The sequence below is a fragment of the Hypanus sabinus genome, chromosome 16, assembly GCF_030144855.1.
Source record: "Hypanus sabinus isolate sHypSab1 chromosome 16, sHypSab1.hap1, whole genome shotgun sequence".
Lineage (NCBI taxonomy): Eukaryota > Metazoa > Chordata > Chondrichthyes > Myliobatiformes > Dasyatidae > Hypanus > Hypanus sabinus.
This window is the reverse complement of record NC_082721.1, coordinates 85171095-85185570: the sequence shown is the minus strand read 5'-3', so window position 1 is coordinate 85185570 and position 14476 is coordinate 85171095. Positions and strand designations below refer to the sequence as shown.

Genomic DNA, 14476 nt, shown 5'->3' with positions numbered 1-14476 from the left:
TGTTCCAACTGAGGTTGCCATTGGTAATCCTTGTCTGAGAAACACTGGGGAACTGCAGGTATGTAGATATTGTTTAAGTCAGGATATGGCTGGGTTGAAGTACCCACTTGTCTTGAATAGCATGCCCAGACTCGGTATCTGCTTCCTCCCAGGGAATGATGAAAATCCAGTAATCTAGTCCATTAGGAAAAGAGAGAAAATTTGGAAAAGTGTACAGGTAGTGGTGACAGTCATTAACGAAGGCAGCACAGTGTTAATTGATGCGAGAGCTTCAAAATAACAAATGTGAGTTGGCATGCCTCAGGAGTGACTAAAGAGAGAGTCTTCCCAAGGTTACATAAAGCCTTGACCATAGATTTGGGTTTTGAGAAGCATCTTGAGAAGAAAATGAAGCAATTTAGAGAGGAATTTCAAACCCCGGACTTGAGTAGCTGAAAGTGCCGTTGCTATTGACAGAGGGATTAAATTCAGAGGCCAGACTTCTACAGAGATATCAGAGGGATAGAGGGTATAAGGAAATACAAAGATTGTGGGGAGGGTTTCTGGCGGTGTGGCAATTTGACAAACGGACTGCTTTCACATACGAATGCAATATAAATAGAAATGCAGAGAGGAGTATTAATATCTTATTAGCCTGGGACAGTGAGGCAATACTGTACTGCCATTAGTGCTGTCTTGGAGATATTAACCTGTGCTCTCTCAAATGAACATAGAAAAATTATCAAGGTATTATTTCAGGAAGTAGTGCAATTTGCTTCGTTGCTTGTACAAATTTGTCCTAAAATAATAGGCTAACTGGCACTTGTAGCATGTTTATGGGAGCTTGTATGTTACTATATTCATACAATGAGTGACTATATTTCTGATCTGATATTTTGAAAAAAACAATAGTTATTACTGAAGTACGTTTTATTTTCAGTATGTACTGCAATGCATTTTTTCCATACAATTCAGCATATTAATAAATGTTATTGAAAAATGAATTGGTAATCTTAAAGAAAATTTCAAGATGTGGATTCTCAAAACAAATCAACCTCTCTGTGTCCATTCATATTTTGTAAATGTTGACCGTCACTGATGAAGAGACTAAATAAAGTGCAGTGAAATTTGCCACCTAGATCTGCAACCTTTAGTCCTAGTAAGAGCATGGGCAGCAGGTAAATGGACCATTGTCACCAGCAGATTTTCCATTTAGTTATGCACCATCCTGCCCTGGAAGAATATCAGCGGCTGCTTCATTGTTACTGAGTTTATAATCTGGAACTCCCTACCATCAGTATTGTAGGAGCATTGTCAACACATGAGTGCAACAATTCAGCAAGGCAACTTATCATCACCTTGTTGAGAGCAATTGTAGACAGTCAGTAAATGCTTGCCAACAGTGCCTACATTTTATGTGAGTTGAAAAGCTCAACCGTATTGAAAGGAGCATCTTCCTCAAAGACGGACTCGAAATGCCAACTGATGTGCTTGTGGCTAATTATCTTGAACACTTTTGCTTCAGGGTATCAGTTTGTGCAATGCAGTAATTAAAATATTATTTAAGGTTGAGTTAAAGTAGTTCACCTCAATCAGTGATTCTTTCAGTATGTGTGGGTGTCACTAACACTGACATCACCAGTTTCCCCTTGGTGGCCATTTCAGAGGGCAGTTAAAAGTTGACTATTGGTCTACAATCGCAAACATCTAGGCCAGACCAGTAGGGATGCAGATAATCTTCTCTTAAGAACATTGGGATGCAGATGGTTCTTGATGAGTTATGTGGTCTTTATTTTTGATACCTGTATTTTATTTGAAATTTATTAATATGAATTCACATTCTCCAATTTGTTGTCTTTTGCATACTTGGTTGTCCACCCTGTTTTTGTGGTCTTTAATTGATTCTAATATGGTTACTGGATTTACTGAGTATGCTCACAAGCAAATGAATCTGAGTGTGTTTGCGCGCGTGCTTACATACAATTATTTACAATGTGCTGTTAAGTCAGATTTGAACAAAGTTACCATTATAGCCAGGATAGCATGAATTGCAGAAATGGTTGTTAATTTTTACTTGAAGGGAAATGCCTGATTGGGTCAAATAAGATTGTATTTCTCTATATGTTGTGGTCATTGCGTCACTAAAACTACAGGTTAGTTGTTGATGTCTTGTGGCACCTGCGGCAGCTTGAGGATTCCTGGGTAAGTGTGGTTAACGTGGAATTCCTAAAGTTGTTGTCAGTGATCCAGTATTCCTACACAGATCCGCTACCCCTTGCTTGCAAATATCTCTCTTCCAAGCATGATTGGACTTCGGAACACAAATGAATTTCATGTCTTTCTATAAATATCTTCCAATTAAAATGCTCTTGCTGCATGATGTCTTTAGCATTAATGGAGAGCTAATTTATTGGAAATTTCTCTAGATCTAACAAATGAAAAAAGCTTTTGAGATTAGTTTTAATCTTAATTTTAATCTTAATCATTCTAGGAATAACAGTGCATAGTTCCCTGAAGGTGGAGTCTCATGTAGATAGGGTGGTGAAGAAGGCTTTCGGAACGCTGGCCTTTATAAATCAAAGCATTGAGTACAGAAGTTGGGATGTAAAATTAAAATTGTACAAGGCATTGGTAAGGCCAAATTTAGAATATAGTGTGCAGTTCTGGTCACCGAATTATAGGAAAGATATCAATAAATTAGAGAGAGTGCAGAGACGATTTACTAGGATGTTACCTGGGTTTCAGCACTTAAGTTACAGAGAAAGGTTGAACAAGTTAGGTCTCTATCCATTGGAGCGTAGAAGGTTGAGGGGGGATTTGATCGAGGTATTTAAAATTTTGAGAGGGATAGATAGAGTTGACGTGAATAGGCTGTTTCCATTGAGAGTAGGGGAGATTCAAACGAGAGGACATGATTTGAGAGTTAGGGGGCAGAAGTTTAAGGGAAACACGAGGGGGTATTTCTTTACTCAGAAAGTGATAGCTGTGTGGAATGAGCTTCCTGTAGAAGTAGTAGAGGCCAGTTCAGTTGTGTCATTTAAGGTAAAATTGGATAGGTATATGGACAGGAAAGGAGTGGAGGGTTATGGGCTGAGTGCGGGTAGGTGGGACTAGGTGAGATTAAGAGTTCGGCACGGACTAGGAGGGCCAAGATGGCCTGTTTCCGTGCTGTGATTGTTATATGGTTATATGATTAATTTCTGATAAATCAGCTGTCTTAATCATTTACTGCCCTACTGTCTTGTTTGTTATTTATTGAAATGCCTGCACTGTTTTGTGCACTTTATGCAGTCCTGGGTAGGTCTGTATTCTAGTGTAGTGTTTTTCTGTGTTTTTTTACATAGTTCAGTCTAGTTTTTGTACTGTTTCATGCAACACCATGGTCCTGAAAAACGTCTCATTTTTACTGTGTACTGTACCAGCAGTTATGGTCGAAATGACAATAAAATGTGACTTGATTTTACCTATGCATAGTCCAGTGTTTTATTTTGTGCTGTGTGATGTTTTAAAAAATAGTTAAAAGCTATGCTTTATCTTCAGTAAGAATTCTTTAATATGATTGAATGCTCAGCTTGATGAATATCACATCTACTTTTGAACTGATAGCGGAAGTAATTGGGGAAAGAAAAGAGACTGCTTCACGATAGTAGATTTCTGTTGGGAGGTTTCTTTTTGGGTCAGCTTAGTGAGTACAGATTTTTGATAGAAATTTTGGATGAACTCTTGAAATCAAATGAAAGGCATTTACAAAAGATAACCTTAAAATATAGTTGAGTTATTAGTTCCTTTCTATTTGTTAAACTTCTGCCACTTTTATTTAAAGCAGAAAATAAAATTTACTTTATTAACCCTTCTCTGCCATTTCCTTTTTCTGTGTCTTGAAGATGGACATACTGTAGCATGTAAAAGCAGCATTAATTGGCTTAATTTTCCCCATATTGAGTGGGAAGACCTAAATACTGGTAGAATGGACAGCAACTCCCTCCACTTCTGAAGATACTTTCTGCAATGAAAAAGACTGCAAATTACATTGTTAAGAATGGAAGCATTACATGCAGAAAAATATCTGCTGGATGGTTAAAATTGGGAAGCTTAACAATCAGAATAAATGTTATGCTTTGAACTCTTGTCCTTCCAGTATATATTTTTATAAGTATAGGAGTAGGAAGCTGTAGCCAAGGAAGCCATCTACTAGTAGTGCACATGAGCTGAAAGAAGCATTTGTAAACCAAGATGTTTAACCTGTATGGCCTATCAGCTTATTAGAAAGCAAGAACCAGAGGGAAATAACTTCACAATATATTTTGGGTTTCAGTTAAACATGTAACCAGTAATTCCATTCTTTCAATTCAGAAGAGCTACCTTTGGCACACAAGGTTAGCAAAGTAATTGCTGCTTATGTCAGAATACCACCCTGGCCCAAAGTGACATGCTCTTGCCAGTAATCACATCAAAAAGCATCCACACCACTTTAAAGCCTACTATCTGGCATAATTCATAAGTATCCAGCAAAATCTATGGTTACTGGATATTTGGGGAAACTGAGATAGGGCTGGTGGTTGGGCAGATGGGAAAGTTGTTTCCTGTTTAAGACTATACACGTACTGAATTGGCCTCGACGTTGATGACTAGGTGTGGGAAGATGGTCTTGTATTTTTCTCTCCGCGGACCAGGACCTACCAAAATGTTTGTAATGCCAGTCTTTGAATTTTTCCATTTTGTTTTCCTCTGTCCCTTCTTGGATTCAACAGTTGGCTGGTGCTGCTCTTCAGTTTAAAATTATTGCTGGTCAGTCATTAGTTCCACAATATGACTAACCTAAAATTTGTTTGGATTACAACTATTGCTAAATCATTTGGTACAATTTGGTCCACTTTTTGAACATGGAAGCAATTTGGAAAGACTCGTCCGTTTGATAACATCTGCTTATTTCTGCCCGAATAGATAATTCCCATTGAACAGGAATTAAATAGGATGGCAGTATAGGCTCCCTTTTACTTTTGTAAACATCATATTAATGGAATGGTTGTGCCTGAATCCCTTTGAGCAAAGTTGCAGGATAGGATTCACCACCTGGTAGATTCTAGTGGGCCTAGGTCAAAAAGTGGTATTATCTATAGCAGGGTTTTCTGATAGTATTGGGTGGAAATGCGGTTTTAATTTAGAGAAAGGTGGTATTCCTTAAGTATAGGATAAGTGGAGCTAAGGATACAAATGGGGTTTAGTTATTTATTTTCCACCAGCAAAGGATTAATGATTTACATTGTTTTTTGGTTAGTTGCCAGTTTCTCTGTGGGGTAAGTTCCATGCTGGATACATGATTGTTTGTTAATCCCTCAACACGTCCAAGATCTGTGAAGTTTGCAGACCCACCTGTCTATGGGGAACACACTCGCGGCCTGCACTAGGAGATCGGGACCACCGCCTGTCCCTCGATCGAGGTCTGCTGTACTCATGCCGTTCCTGTGAATAACGCTCCTTGTCGGATGACGTGTGGTGGTGGTGGTGGTGGTGGTGATGATGGTGCTTTCTGTCTTTGGGCCTTCCTCGCTCCCGATCCTTCTCCTTTGGAGGGAGGTCACCTGACTGTGTTGTAGTACTGAGGTCTGTTCCAAGCCCTATATCAATAAAAGCTGATCATTTAGGCAAAGAAAAAGAAATCGGAAAATGTTTAGAAAGAAAGACTTGCATTTAGAGAGCACCTTAATATTTCTCTCAGTAACTAAATACTATATATGAAGAATTACTTTGATTTGTATATGATATAACAATGATTTCCCAAGCCACCCACGTTTATTTTTTCACCTTCAGTTAATGCAGGTGCCTCAGCATGTTGCTAAATGGAGATGTTTTGCTTTTTATTTTTGAATGAGGGTGCTACGGCAAAGCCAGCATTTATTGCTCATCCCAAACAACCTGTGATAAGTTTTTGAGTCGCCTTGAAGTACGGAACTCTGTGGTGTAGCACATGGAGTTCTTATGGATTCCAGTGATGAAAGAACAGTGGCATATTGTGTCCACCTTAGAAGAAAATCTACAAGTCGCGCCTAATGTGCCATCGACCTTTGTCCAAGATTGTGGAGGTTGTGAGTTTGGAGGTCATGTTGAAATTAAAAGATGGTATTTATTCTCAAGTACTCATTGATTCTGTAGTCAACTATTTATTACTCAATACTGATGTAGGCTGCCATGTTGTATGGCGATCAATTAGCCAGATGTGTGTATTTGCTCTTTGATCTTAATGAAGGACCAACTAAAGGCTCCTTTCTGAAGAAGTTGTAATCAAAATGTTAGTTCTTGCAGGCATAAGAGTTGGTCTCTTGCTTGATAAATGTGTGCATATTAGACTTTCAATGTATCTGAAGTTGCCTGGTTGGCATAGTGCCATTATAGCATTTACTTAGAAGGCATGGTGTTATGCTGATTAAACTCTTGACAATATCCTTCAGGTAATTATTGACACAGATCTTGAATCACTGATGGAACCTCTTACGTCACACACCCACACCCTCATTAACGCAGTCTTCAATGTTGCGTTCTTAGAACCCTAAGAAAGATTGTGTTGTGTATTTGAGGCTAGGCTGAGAGTGCTGGACAATTTAAAAACAGCATTAATATCTAACAGAAACAATGGGCAAATAACTGGAATTTGCTTGTGTCCTGGGTCTGTGTGACTTACCTACACTTCATACATCGTACCACATGAGAACGTAAGAAATAGGAGCAGGAGTAGACCATCTGGCCCATCGAAACTGCTCTCTGCTATTCAATAAGATAATGGCTGATCTGGCCATCTCTGCTTACCTGCTTTTTCCCCATAACCTTTAATTCCCCTATTATGCAAAAATCTATCCAACCTTACCTTAAAAATATTTACTGAGGTAGCCTCTACTGCTTCTTTGGGCAGAGAGCTCCACAAATTCACTACTCATGGAGGAAAAGCAGTTCCTCATCTCTGTCCTAAATCTATTCCCTTGAATCTTGAAGCTATGTCCCTTAGTTCTAATCTCACCTATTAGTGGAAACAACTTTCCTGTCTGTATCTTATCTAATTCTTTAATAATTTTATATGTTTCTATACGATCTCCTCTCATTCATCCAAATTCCAGCAAGTCCAATCCCAGGTGACACAAACTTTCCTTGTAGTCTAATCCCCTCATCTCTGGAATCAACCTGGTGAATTTCCTCTGTGCTGCCTCCAAAGCCAGTATATTCTTCCTCAAGTAAGGAGACTAGAACTGCATGCAGAACTTCAAATGCGGCCTCACCAGTACACTATACAGTTGCAGCATAACCTCCCTGTTCTTAAATTCAATCCCTTTAGCAATGAAGGCCTTATTCCATTTGCCTTCTTGATAGCCTGCTGCACCTGCAAACCAACCTTTTGTGATTCATGCACAAGCACTCTCAAGTCCCTCTGCACAGCAGCATGCTTCAATTATTTGCCATTTAAATAATAATCTGCTCTTTCATTTTTCCTTCCATGACCTTGCATTTACCAACATCGTACTCCATCTGCTAGACTCTTGCTCACTCACTTAACCTATCTATATCTCTCCACAGACTATCCGTACCTTCTGTACAATTTGCTGTTCCACTCAATTTAGTATCATCACAAACTTAGATACATTACACTCAGTCCCCTCTTCACGATATACATTAACAATCTGGAACAGTTGCGGACCCAGCACAGACCCCTCTGGCATACTGTGCACCACTGATTGTCAACCAGAGTAACACCCATGTATCCCAAGCCTCTGCTTTCTATTGGTTAACCAATCCTTTATATGCCAATACATCACCCCCAACTCTTATGCATCCTTCTCTTATGGATAAGTCTTTTATGTGGCACCTTATCGAATGTCTTCTGGAAATCCAAGTAAGTAAAGTCCATCTGTTCCCCTCTATCAACTGTGCTCGATATATCCTCAAAAAACTCCAGTACATTTATCAAACTGCACCTGCCTTTGCTGAATCCATGCTGCATCTACTTGTTGGATTCATTTCTTTCCAGATGCCTCACTTTTTCTTTTGTAATGATAGCTTCAAGCATTTTTCCAACCACAGATGTTAAACTAACTGGTGTCTTACCTGCCTTTTGCCTACATCCTACTTTGAACAGTGGTGTGACATTCACTGTCTTATAATCTGCTGGCACCAGAGTCCAGAGAATTTTGGTGAATTGTCACCAAAGCCTCTACTATATTCTGCCATTTCTTTTAGTATCCTGATATTCCATCAGGATGTAGGGTCGTTTCACACATACTGTACTGTAGATTGGGCCACATCTGCTTCTGTTGTTCTGACCTTTTCAAATTTGCATTGCTCTCTGTTGCTGTTTTTGTTGCTTAAAAGAGATTATACAGCCTCCTACGTTAATTCACTGCTGTTGCTGTTGTACACAACAGGAATGGATTTATGATGATCGATCTCCTATTTGCCTCCAGGTGCTACTTTTGCTGTGATCATCTGATCACTACAGACCACATACTGTTTTTGATCACAGCTTTGACTTGCTTCATTGGTTTCCGGTCTCTGTATCTCATACTTGTTGGCTTGGAGAGGCTGATTCTAACATGGTCTGAATTGCCTTTCTTTGATTTGTGTTGCTGCCTTTTGCTTTAATTGCTGAATCTGTACTCTTCCCCTTTCATTAAGTTTGGATTCAACTGAAACACTTGTGAAGATGTTGATGTATTAGCAGCTTTGTAGACTTGATGCAGTATTAAAATAAAAAAAAAATAGGAAGTTAGCCAACTGATGCTTCTCTGGAAAGCCAGAACAACCTTCAGATACTTCAAGGAGGCCTGGGATACAAGGGGACATTGCTTTGTGGATCCAGAATCGGCTTGCCCATGGAAGGCAAAGAGTGGTTGTAGACGTGTCATATTCTGCATGGAGGTTAGTGACCAGTGGTGTGCCTCAGGGATCTGTTCTGGGACCCTTACTCTTTGTGATTTTTATAAATGACCTGGATGAGGAAGGGAGGGATGGGTTAGTAAGTGTGCTGATGACACAAAAGTTGGGGGTGTTGTGGATAGTGTGGAGGGCTGTCAGAGGTTACAGCGGAACATTGATAGGATGCAAACCTAGGCTGAGAAGTGGCAGATGGAGTTCAACCCAGGTAAGTGTCAGGTGGTTAATTTTGGTAGATCAAATATGATGACAGAATATAATACTAATACAGAATATAGTATTAATGGTAAGACTCTTGGCAGTGTGGAGGATCAGCGGGATCTTGGGGTCAGAGACCAAAGGAAAGTCAATGCTGCTGCACAGGTTGAATCTACGGTTAGGAAGGCATACTGTGTACTGGCCTTCATCAACTGTGGGATTGAGTTTAAGAGCCGAGAGGTAATGTTACAGCTATATAGGACCCTGGTCAGACCCCACTTGGAGTACTGTGCTCATTTCTGGTCGCCTCACTACAGGAAGGATGTGGAAACCATTGAAAGGGTGCAGAGGAGATTTACAAGGATGTTGCCTGGATTGGGAAGCATGCCTTATGTGAATAGTTTGAGAAAACTCTGCCTTTTCTCCTTGGAGCGATGGAGGATGAGAGGTGATCTGATAGAGTTATATAAGATGAGGGGCATTGATCGTGTGGATAGTCAGAGGCTTTTTCCCAGGACTGAAATGGCTAACATGAGAGGCCACAATTTTAAGGTGCGTGGAAGTAGGTACAGAAGAGATGTCCGCGGTAAGATTTTTACACAGAGAGTGTTGAATGTGTGGAATGGACTGCCGACGACTGTGGTGGAGGTGGATATGTAAGGATCTTTTGAGAGACTCCTGGATAGATACATGGAGCTTAGAAAAATAGAGGGCTATGGGTAACCCTGGGCAATTCTGAAAGTAAATATATGTTTGGTCAGCATTATTGGCCGAAGGGCCTGTATTTTGCTGTAGGTTTTCCATATTTCTAAGGCTTCCTTTAATATGAGTTCCTCATTTCTCCACTAGAAGCAGTAGAATAAGAAGGAATTGATAAATGTTTTCCAATATATATTATATTCAAATAATAATGTAAATAATCATTTATCACTGGATTATTTTCCTTGGTATACCATGTTGTTGTAAAACTTCAGTGGTAAAGACTTGTTATTACGTGAGCACTTCTGTGGTGTACAAAAACCTTGAGACCATATTGATGCGAATGAGGATATTGTTCCTTTATTGTTTCAGTTTTTTGATTTTTGACTCATTGGAGAGGTGAAGTTAGCCATTTTTGTGTTTGTATGGTTGTCTAGGTGAAATTGCTTTGCATTGTAGCTAACTGTACACAGTAACACTATGTCTTTTATACCTTTTGATAAATTGCTGGTATTGGTCAAGATGCTGATGGTGTTCTGCATTTGTAACTCATCCAAGACTTCTGCAAGCATTCGTAATGCCTCAACAGAAATTTGATTATGGCCGTAAGGTACAAACTTCCTCGCACAAAGCCATGCTGGCTCTTCCTAATTAAGCCATGGAATCAAGGTCAAGAGGATAACTGTGGGAGGGTGGGGGGGAGGAGAGAACCACTCAAGGATAAAGGGGGGTATATTTGCTTGGATGCAGAGAATACGAGTGGGGTACTTAATGAGAACTTTGCTTCAGTATTTAACAAGGAAAAGGATATGGAGGACCAGGAAATCTGTGCTGACATTAGGGTGTTGGGAGGTCAAGGAGGAGGAAGGGCCTCCTAATGGGTATTTAGGTGGATGTCCCCAGGCCTGCTGGGATTTACCCCAGGTTATTGAAGGAGGCAAGAGTTGAAATTGCTGGGCCCTTGACCAATATCCTTGTGTCCTCTCCAGCCACAGGCAAGGTTCCATAGGACTGGTAACTGGCTAATGTTGTACCTCTAAGAAAGGAACAAGGAGAAGTCCTAGGAACTATGGACTGAGTCTCAAGATGGCGCTTATGGAGTGAAGCGGTTTTAGGCTTTGCTCCAATCCTTTTACTTTTTTTTAACCTACAAACACCCCCTAATTGATCTTTTTATACCTATTCTAAAGGGGTTTAAACATATGAAATTCTTTTCAACTGTTTGAATCATTTTCAACTGGCTGAAATGTCTAGAGCAAAGGAATCGAAACAGACGAAAGAACCGGTAACTTTAGAAGCAATTGCGAATCTTATGGATGACAGACTTGGAAAACTGGAGAGTAAATTAACCGCAAAGCTTTCTACATTCGATGAAATTTTAAAGACATTTGATGCAAAACTTCAAGCACTTACACTGGAGTCACAAAAACAACAAGCAAGTATTTTAGTTCTTGAAGAAGCCGCTCACCAGAGAGATCGTATAATTGAAACTTTACAACAATAGCAAGCTTCGACTTCTCAACAGATAGATCGTTATAAATCTAAAATCACTGATCTTGGAACTATGGACTGGTGAGTCTCACATCAGTTGTAGGGAGATTGCTGGAGAAAATTGGTAGGGTTAGGATATATGGGTATTTAGAAACCCATGGCTAAATCGGGGAGAGCCAGCATGGCTTTGTGTGAGGGAGTTTGTTCTTTACCACCTCAATTGAGTTTCTTTTGAGGCATTTGACAAAGGTCTTCATGGAAGGCTGATCCAGAAGATTAAGATGCATAGGGTCCACGGCAAATTGGCTGTTTGGATTCAGAACTGGCTGGCACATAGAAGACAGCTGGAGGCCTATAATTAGTGGTGTTCTTCAGGGACGTGCTAGGACCTCCACTGTTTGTGATGCATATAAATGATCTGGATGAAAATGTGGATAGGTGGGTTAGTAGGTCTGTGGATGATACCAAGATTGGTGGAGTGGTAGACAGTGTAGAAGACTGGCAAAGAATACAGTGTGATTTTGATCAGTTGAAGATATGAGCAGAGAAATAGCAGATGGAGTTTAACCCTGATAAATGCAAGGTTTTGCACCTCGGTAGGGCAAATGTAAGGAGACAGTATGCTGTTAGCAACATTTAAAGGATATGGCCCTGAGTAGAGAAGTGGCTACAGAGGTCGATAAGGTGGTTAAGAAGACTTAGGGAATGCTTGCTTTTATTAGTCGAGGCATTGAGTTCAAACGTCAAGAGGATATGTTGCTCCACATCTGGAGTATTGCATACAGTTCTGGTTGCTCCCCCACCCCCTCACTATAGGAAGGGCATTGAGGCTTCAGAGAGGGTGCAGAAAAGGTTTACCAGAATGTTACCTGGTTTAGGGGGCATGTGCTATAACAAGAAGCTGGATTTATTTTGGTTATTTTCTCTAGAGTGCCAGAGGCTGAAGGGAGATCTGATAAGAAGCTTGCAAGATGATGAGAGGCATAGATAGAGTGGACAGAGAGTATCCGTTTCCTGGGTTTGAAATGTCTAATACCAGAGGGCATGCATTGAAAGTGAGAAGGAATAGTTTCAAGGGGAATGTGAGGGTTAAGATTTTACTCAAGAGTTGTGGATGTCTGGAATGTATTGCTTGGTATAGTGATTCATTAACAGCTTTTAAGAGACATTTGGATAGGCATATGGATGTAAGGAAGATGGAGGGATATGGACATGGTGCAGTAGGGGGATTACTGTTTGGGTGCTTTTGATTTGCTTTTTTATCTGGTTTGACTCAACACTGTAGGCTGAACAGCCTGTTCACATGCTGTATTGTTCTATGTTCCCCATTCCTTGTGTATAAGTTACATTATGAAAATTATTTTCATTATGTGAAGCTTCATGAAGTATTTGGGATAGAACATCACCAATTGGAGTCATGGAGTTATGGAGTAATATTCATGAATACAGGCCTTTTGGCTCAAATGGTGTTTAATAGATGAATCATACTGCTGGTTCCTTAAGTTTGTTTTATCTGGGATGGTAGTGGGAATAAGCTTCCACTACCTACTAAATGCCCCCATTGGTGTGAGTCTCGAATACACTCTGACAACCAAGTTCAGCTCCTAGTCTTCACATGTGGCTTAGCTACTCAGCTTTGCGGAGTTGTTTCTAATGGCAGGAGAAAGGTCAAAGGTGGGTTACTGGCACCTTAAAAACAGTTACTTCGGGCAGATGGGGCTCAACAGAAATCGTTGGCAGCTCACCTAGTAGAAAGAAAACTCTGATCTCAAACCTCCACTGCCTTGTGACTATACTCACTCATGGGGAAGGGTTCAGGAATAAATTCCAAGGGGAAAAATCATAAGCTGGAGTCCAAAAAGTACTCCTACATTGAGTTTAACACTGGCATCTCCTATGATGCTGTTGATGTCGAACTGCATCGATCTCTGCTGTTCTTTTGGATTCATCAGCTGCATGGAGACGGGGAGCCTGCTACATGGGCAACATTTTGCTCTTCCTATCATACTACCTTGTTTTGCATACTGGCTTCGTATCATGTAGACAGCTGGGACACAACCTCCATGGTCAACCCCAACCAGTAGAAGGCTTCTGCACAATCATACTGCAACAGCAAAATCACTCATTTCTACACCTTGGAAGCTGTTGTTATTGGAATTACTGCTTTAAGACCCAGAACCATAAATTGATAGACTGTAATCCTTAGTTACAGTAAAGGATTATCTATTTGGGAAACAATGCAATTATCTTCAATGTGAAGAAATTACTTGTACTTCCTTCTCTATTTGAATAGTTAGTGCTTTTGTCAAATAAAAGCAAAAAGCTGAAAGTTTTTTGTTTTCCATCCAGCTGATTGACGGCTGTAGATTGAGGAAGTTTAAGTAAACTTTTAAGAATCTTGCTGTGTTGCAGCGATTCCCTACTCAAGCTGTGCCAATATTAATCTATCGGGCATTTTATCAACACTAGGTCAGGAAGGGATCTGCAATAATATTAAATCATTCCCAGAAAGTTCTCTCCAATGTTTTATTTCCTTTGCTTTCAAAATACAGTGGATTCCGGTTAATTGGGACACATTGGGACCAGAACATTTTGAAACAATTAAGCAGCTGCCCCAGTTGGCAAAATTTCATGTAAATAGTTAAAAAGGTAACAAATTATGTGTTTAAAATACAGAACACTGCCAATAGTAATACAATACTATAGCACTATGTTAGTTCATAATAATAATTGGAGGAATGAACAATATCAGTGTGGGCACCTAGTGCAGATAATGAACTGCCTTCCTACAATGCTGTCAACGATTGCATCATCCACATCTTCATTTTTATTGTAATATTCAAGATGATTGCCAATACCTTCAAATTCTTCGTAGTTCCTAATGTGCTGAAGTAGTGAAACCATTTCAGTTTCACTCCTGGCCGTCTCAAAGCCTGAAAACTTGAAACCGTAGTCAGCAAAATAGTTCTGAATTGACTTGTGGCTTCTTAATTGTCAACTATCAGTGACCAACATCATTGCTTTTTGAACACAAACATATGCAACTGATCATTCTAAACACAATATAGCATCTAACGGCCACACAAGTGCGCAGGACAGCTGCTAGTTAGAACTTGTTTGTCAACAGTCTTTTGCCCCAATTAAGCGGCAGTGTCCCAAATAAACAAAGGAAGTCCTGGCAATTTTCTCGATT

The 14476-nt window shown here is 40.0% G+C and overlaps 1 protein-coding gene across 1 annotated transcript in view; it reads right to left on the bottom strand.

Annotated features, from left to right (window-relative positions):
* LOC132405928 (voltage-dependent P/Q-type calcium channel subunit alpha-1A-like) overlaps positions 1–14476 on the bottom strand; it is a 393641-nt gene that overhangs the window by 3650 nt on the left and 375515 nt on the right. The window contains exon 46 of the mRNA XM_059990909.1: positions 5353–5612. Within this exon, the coding sequence (XP_059846892.1) occupies positions 5353–5612 (260 nt within the window). The remainder of the gene's footprint in view (positions 1–5352; positions 5613–14476) is intronic.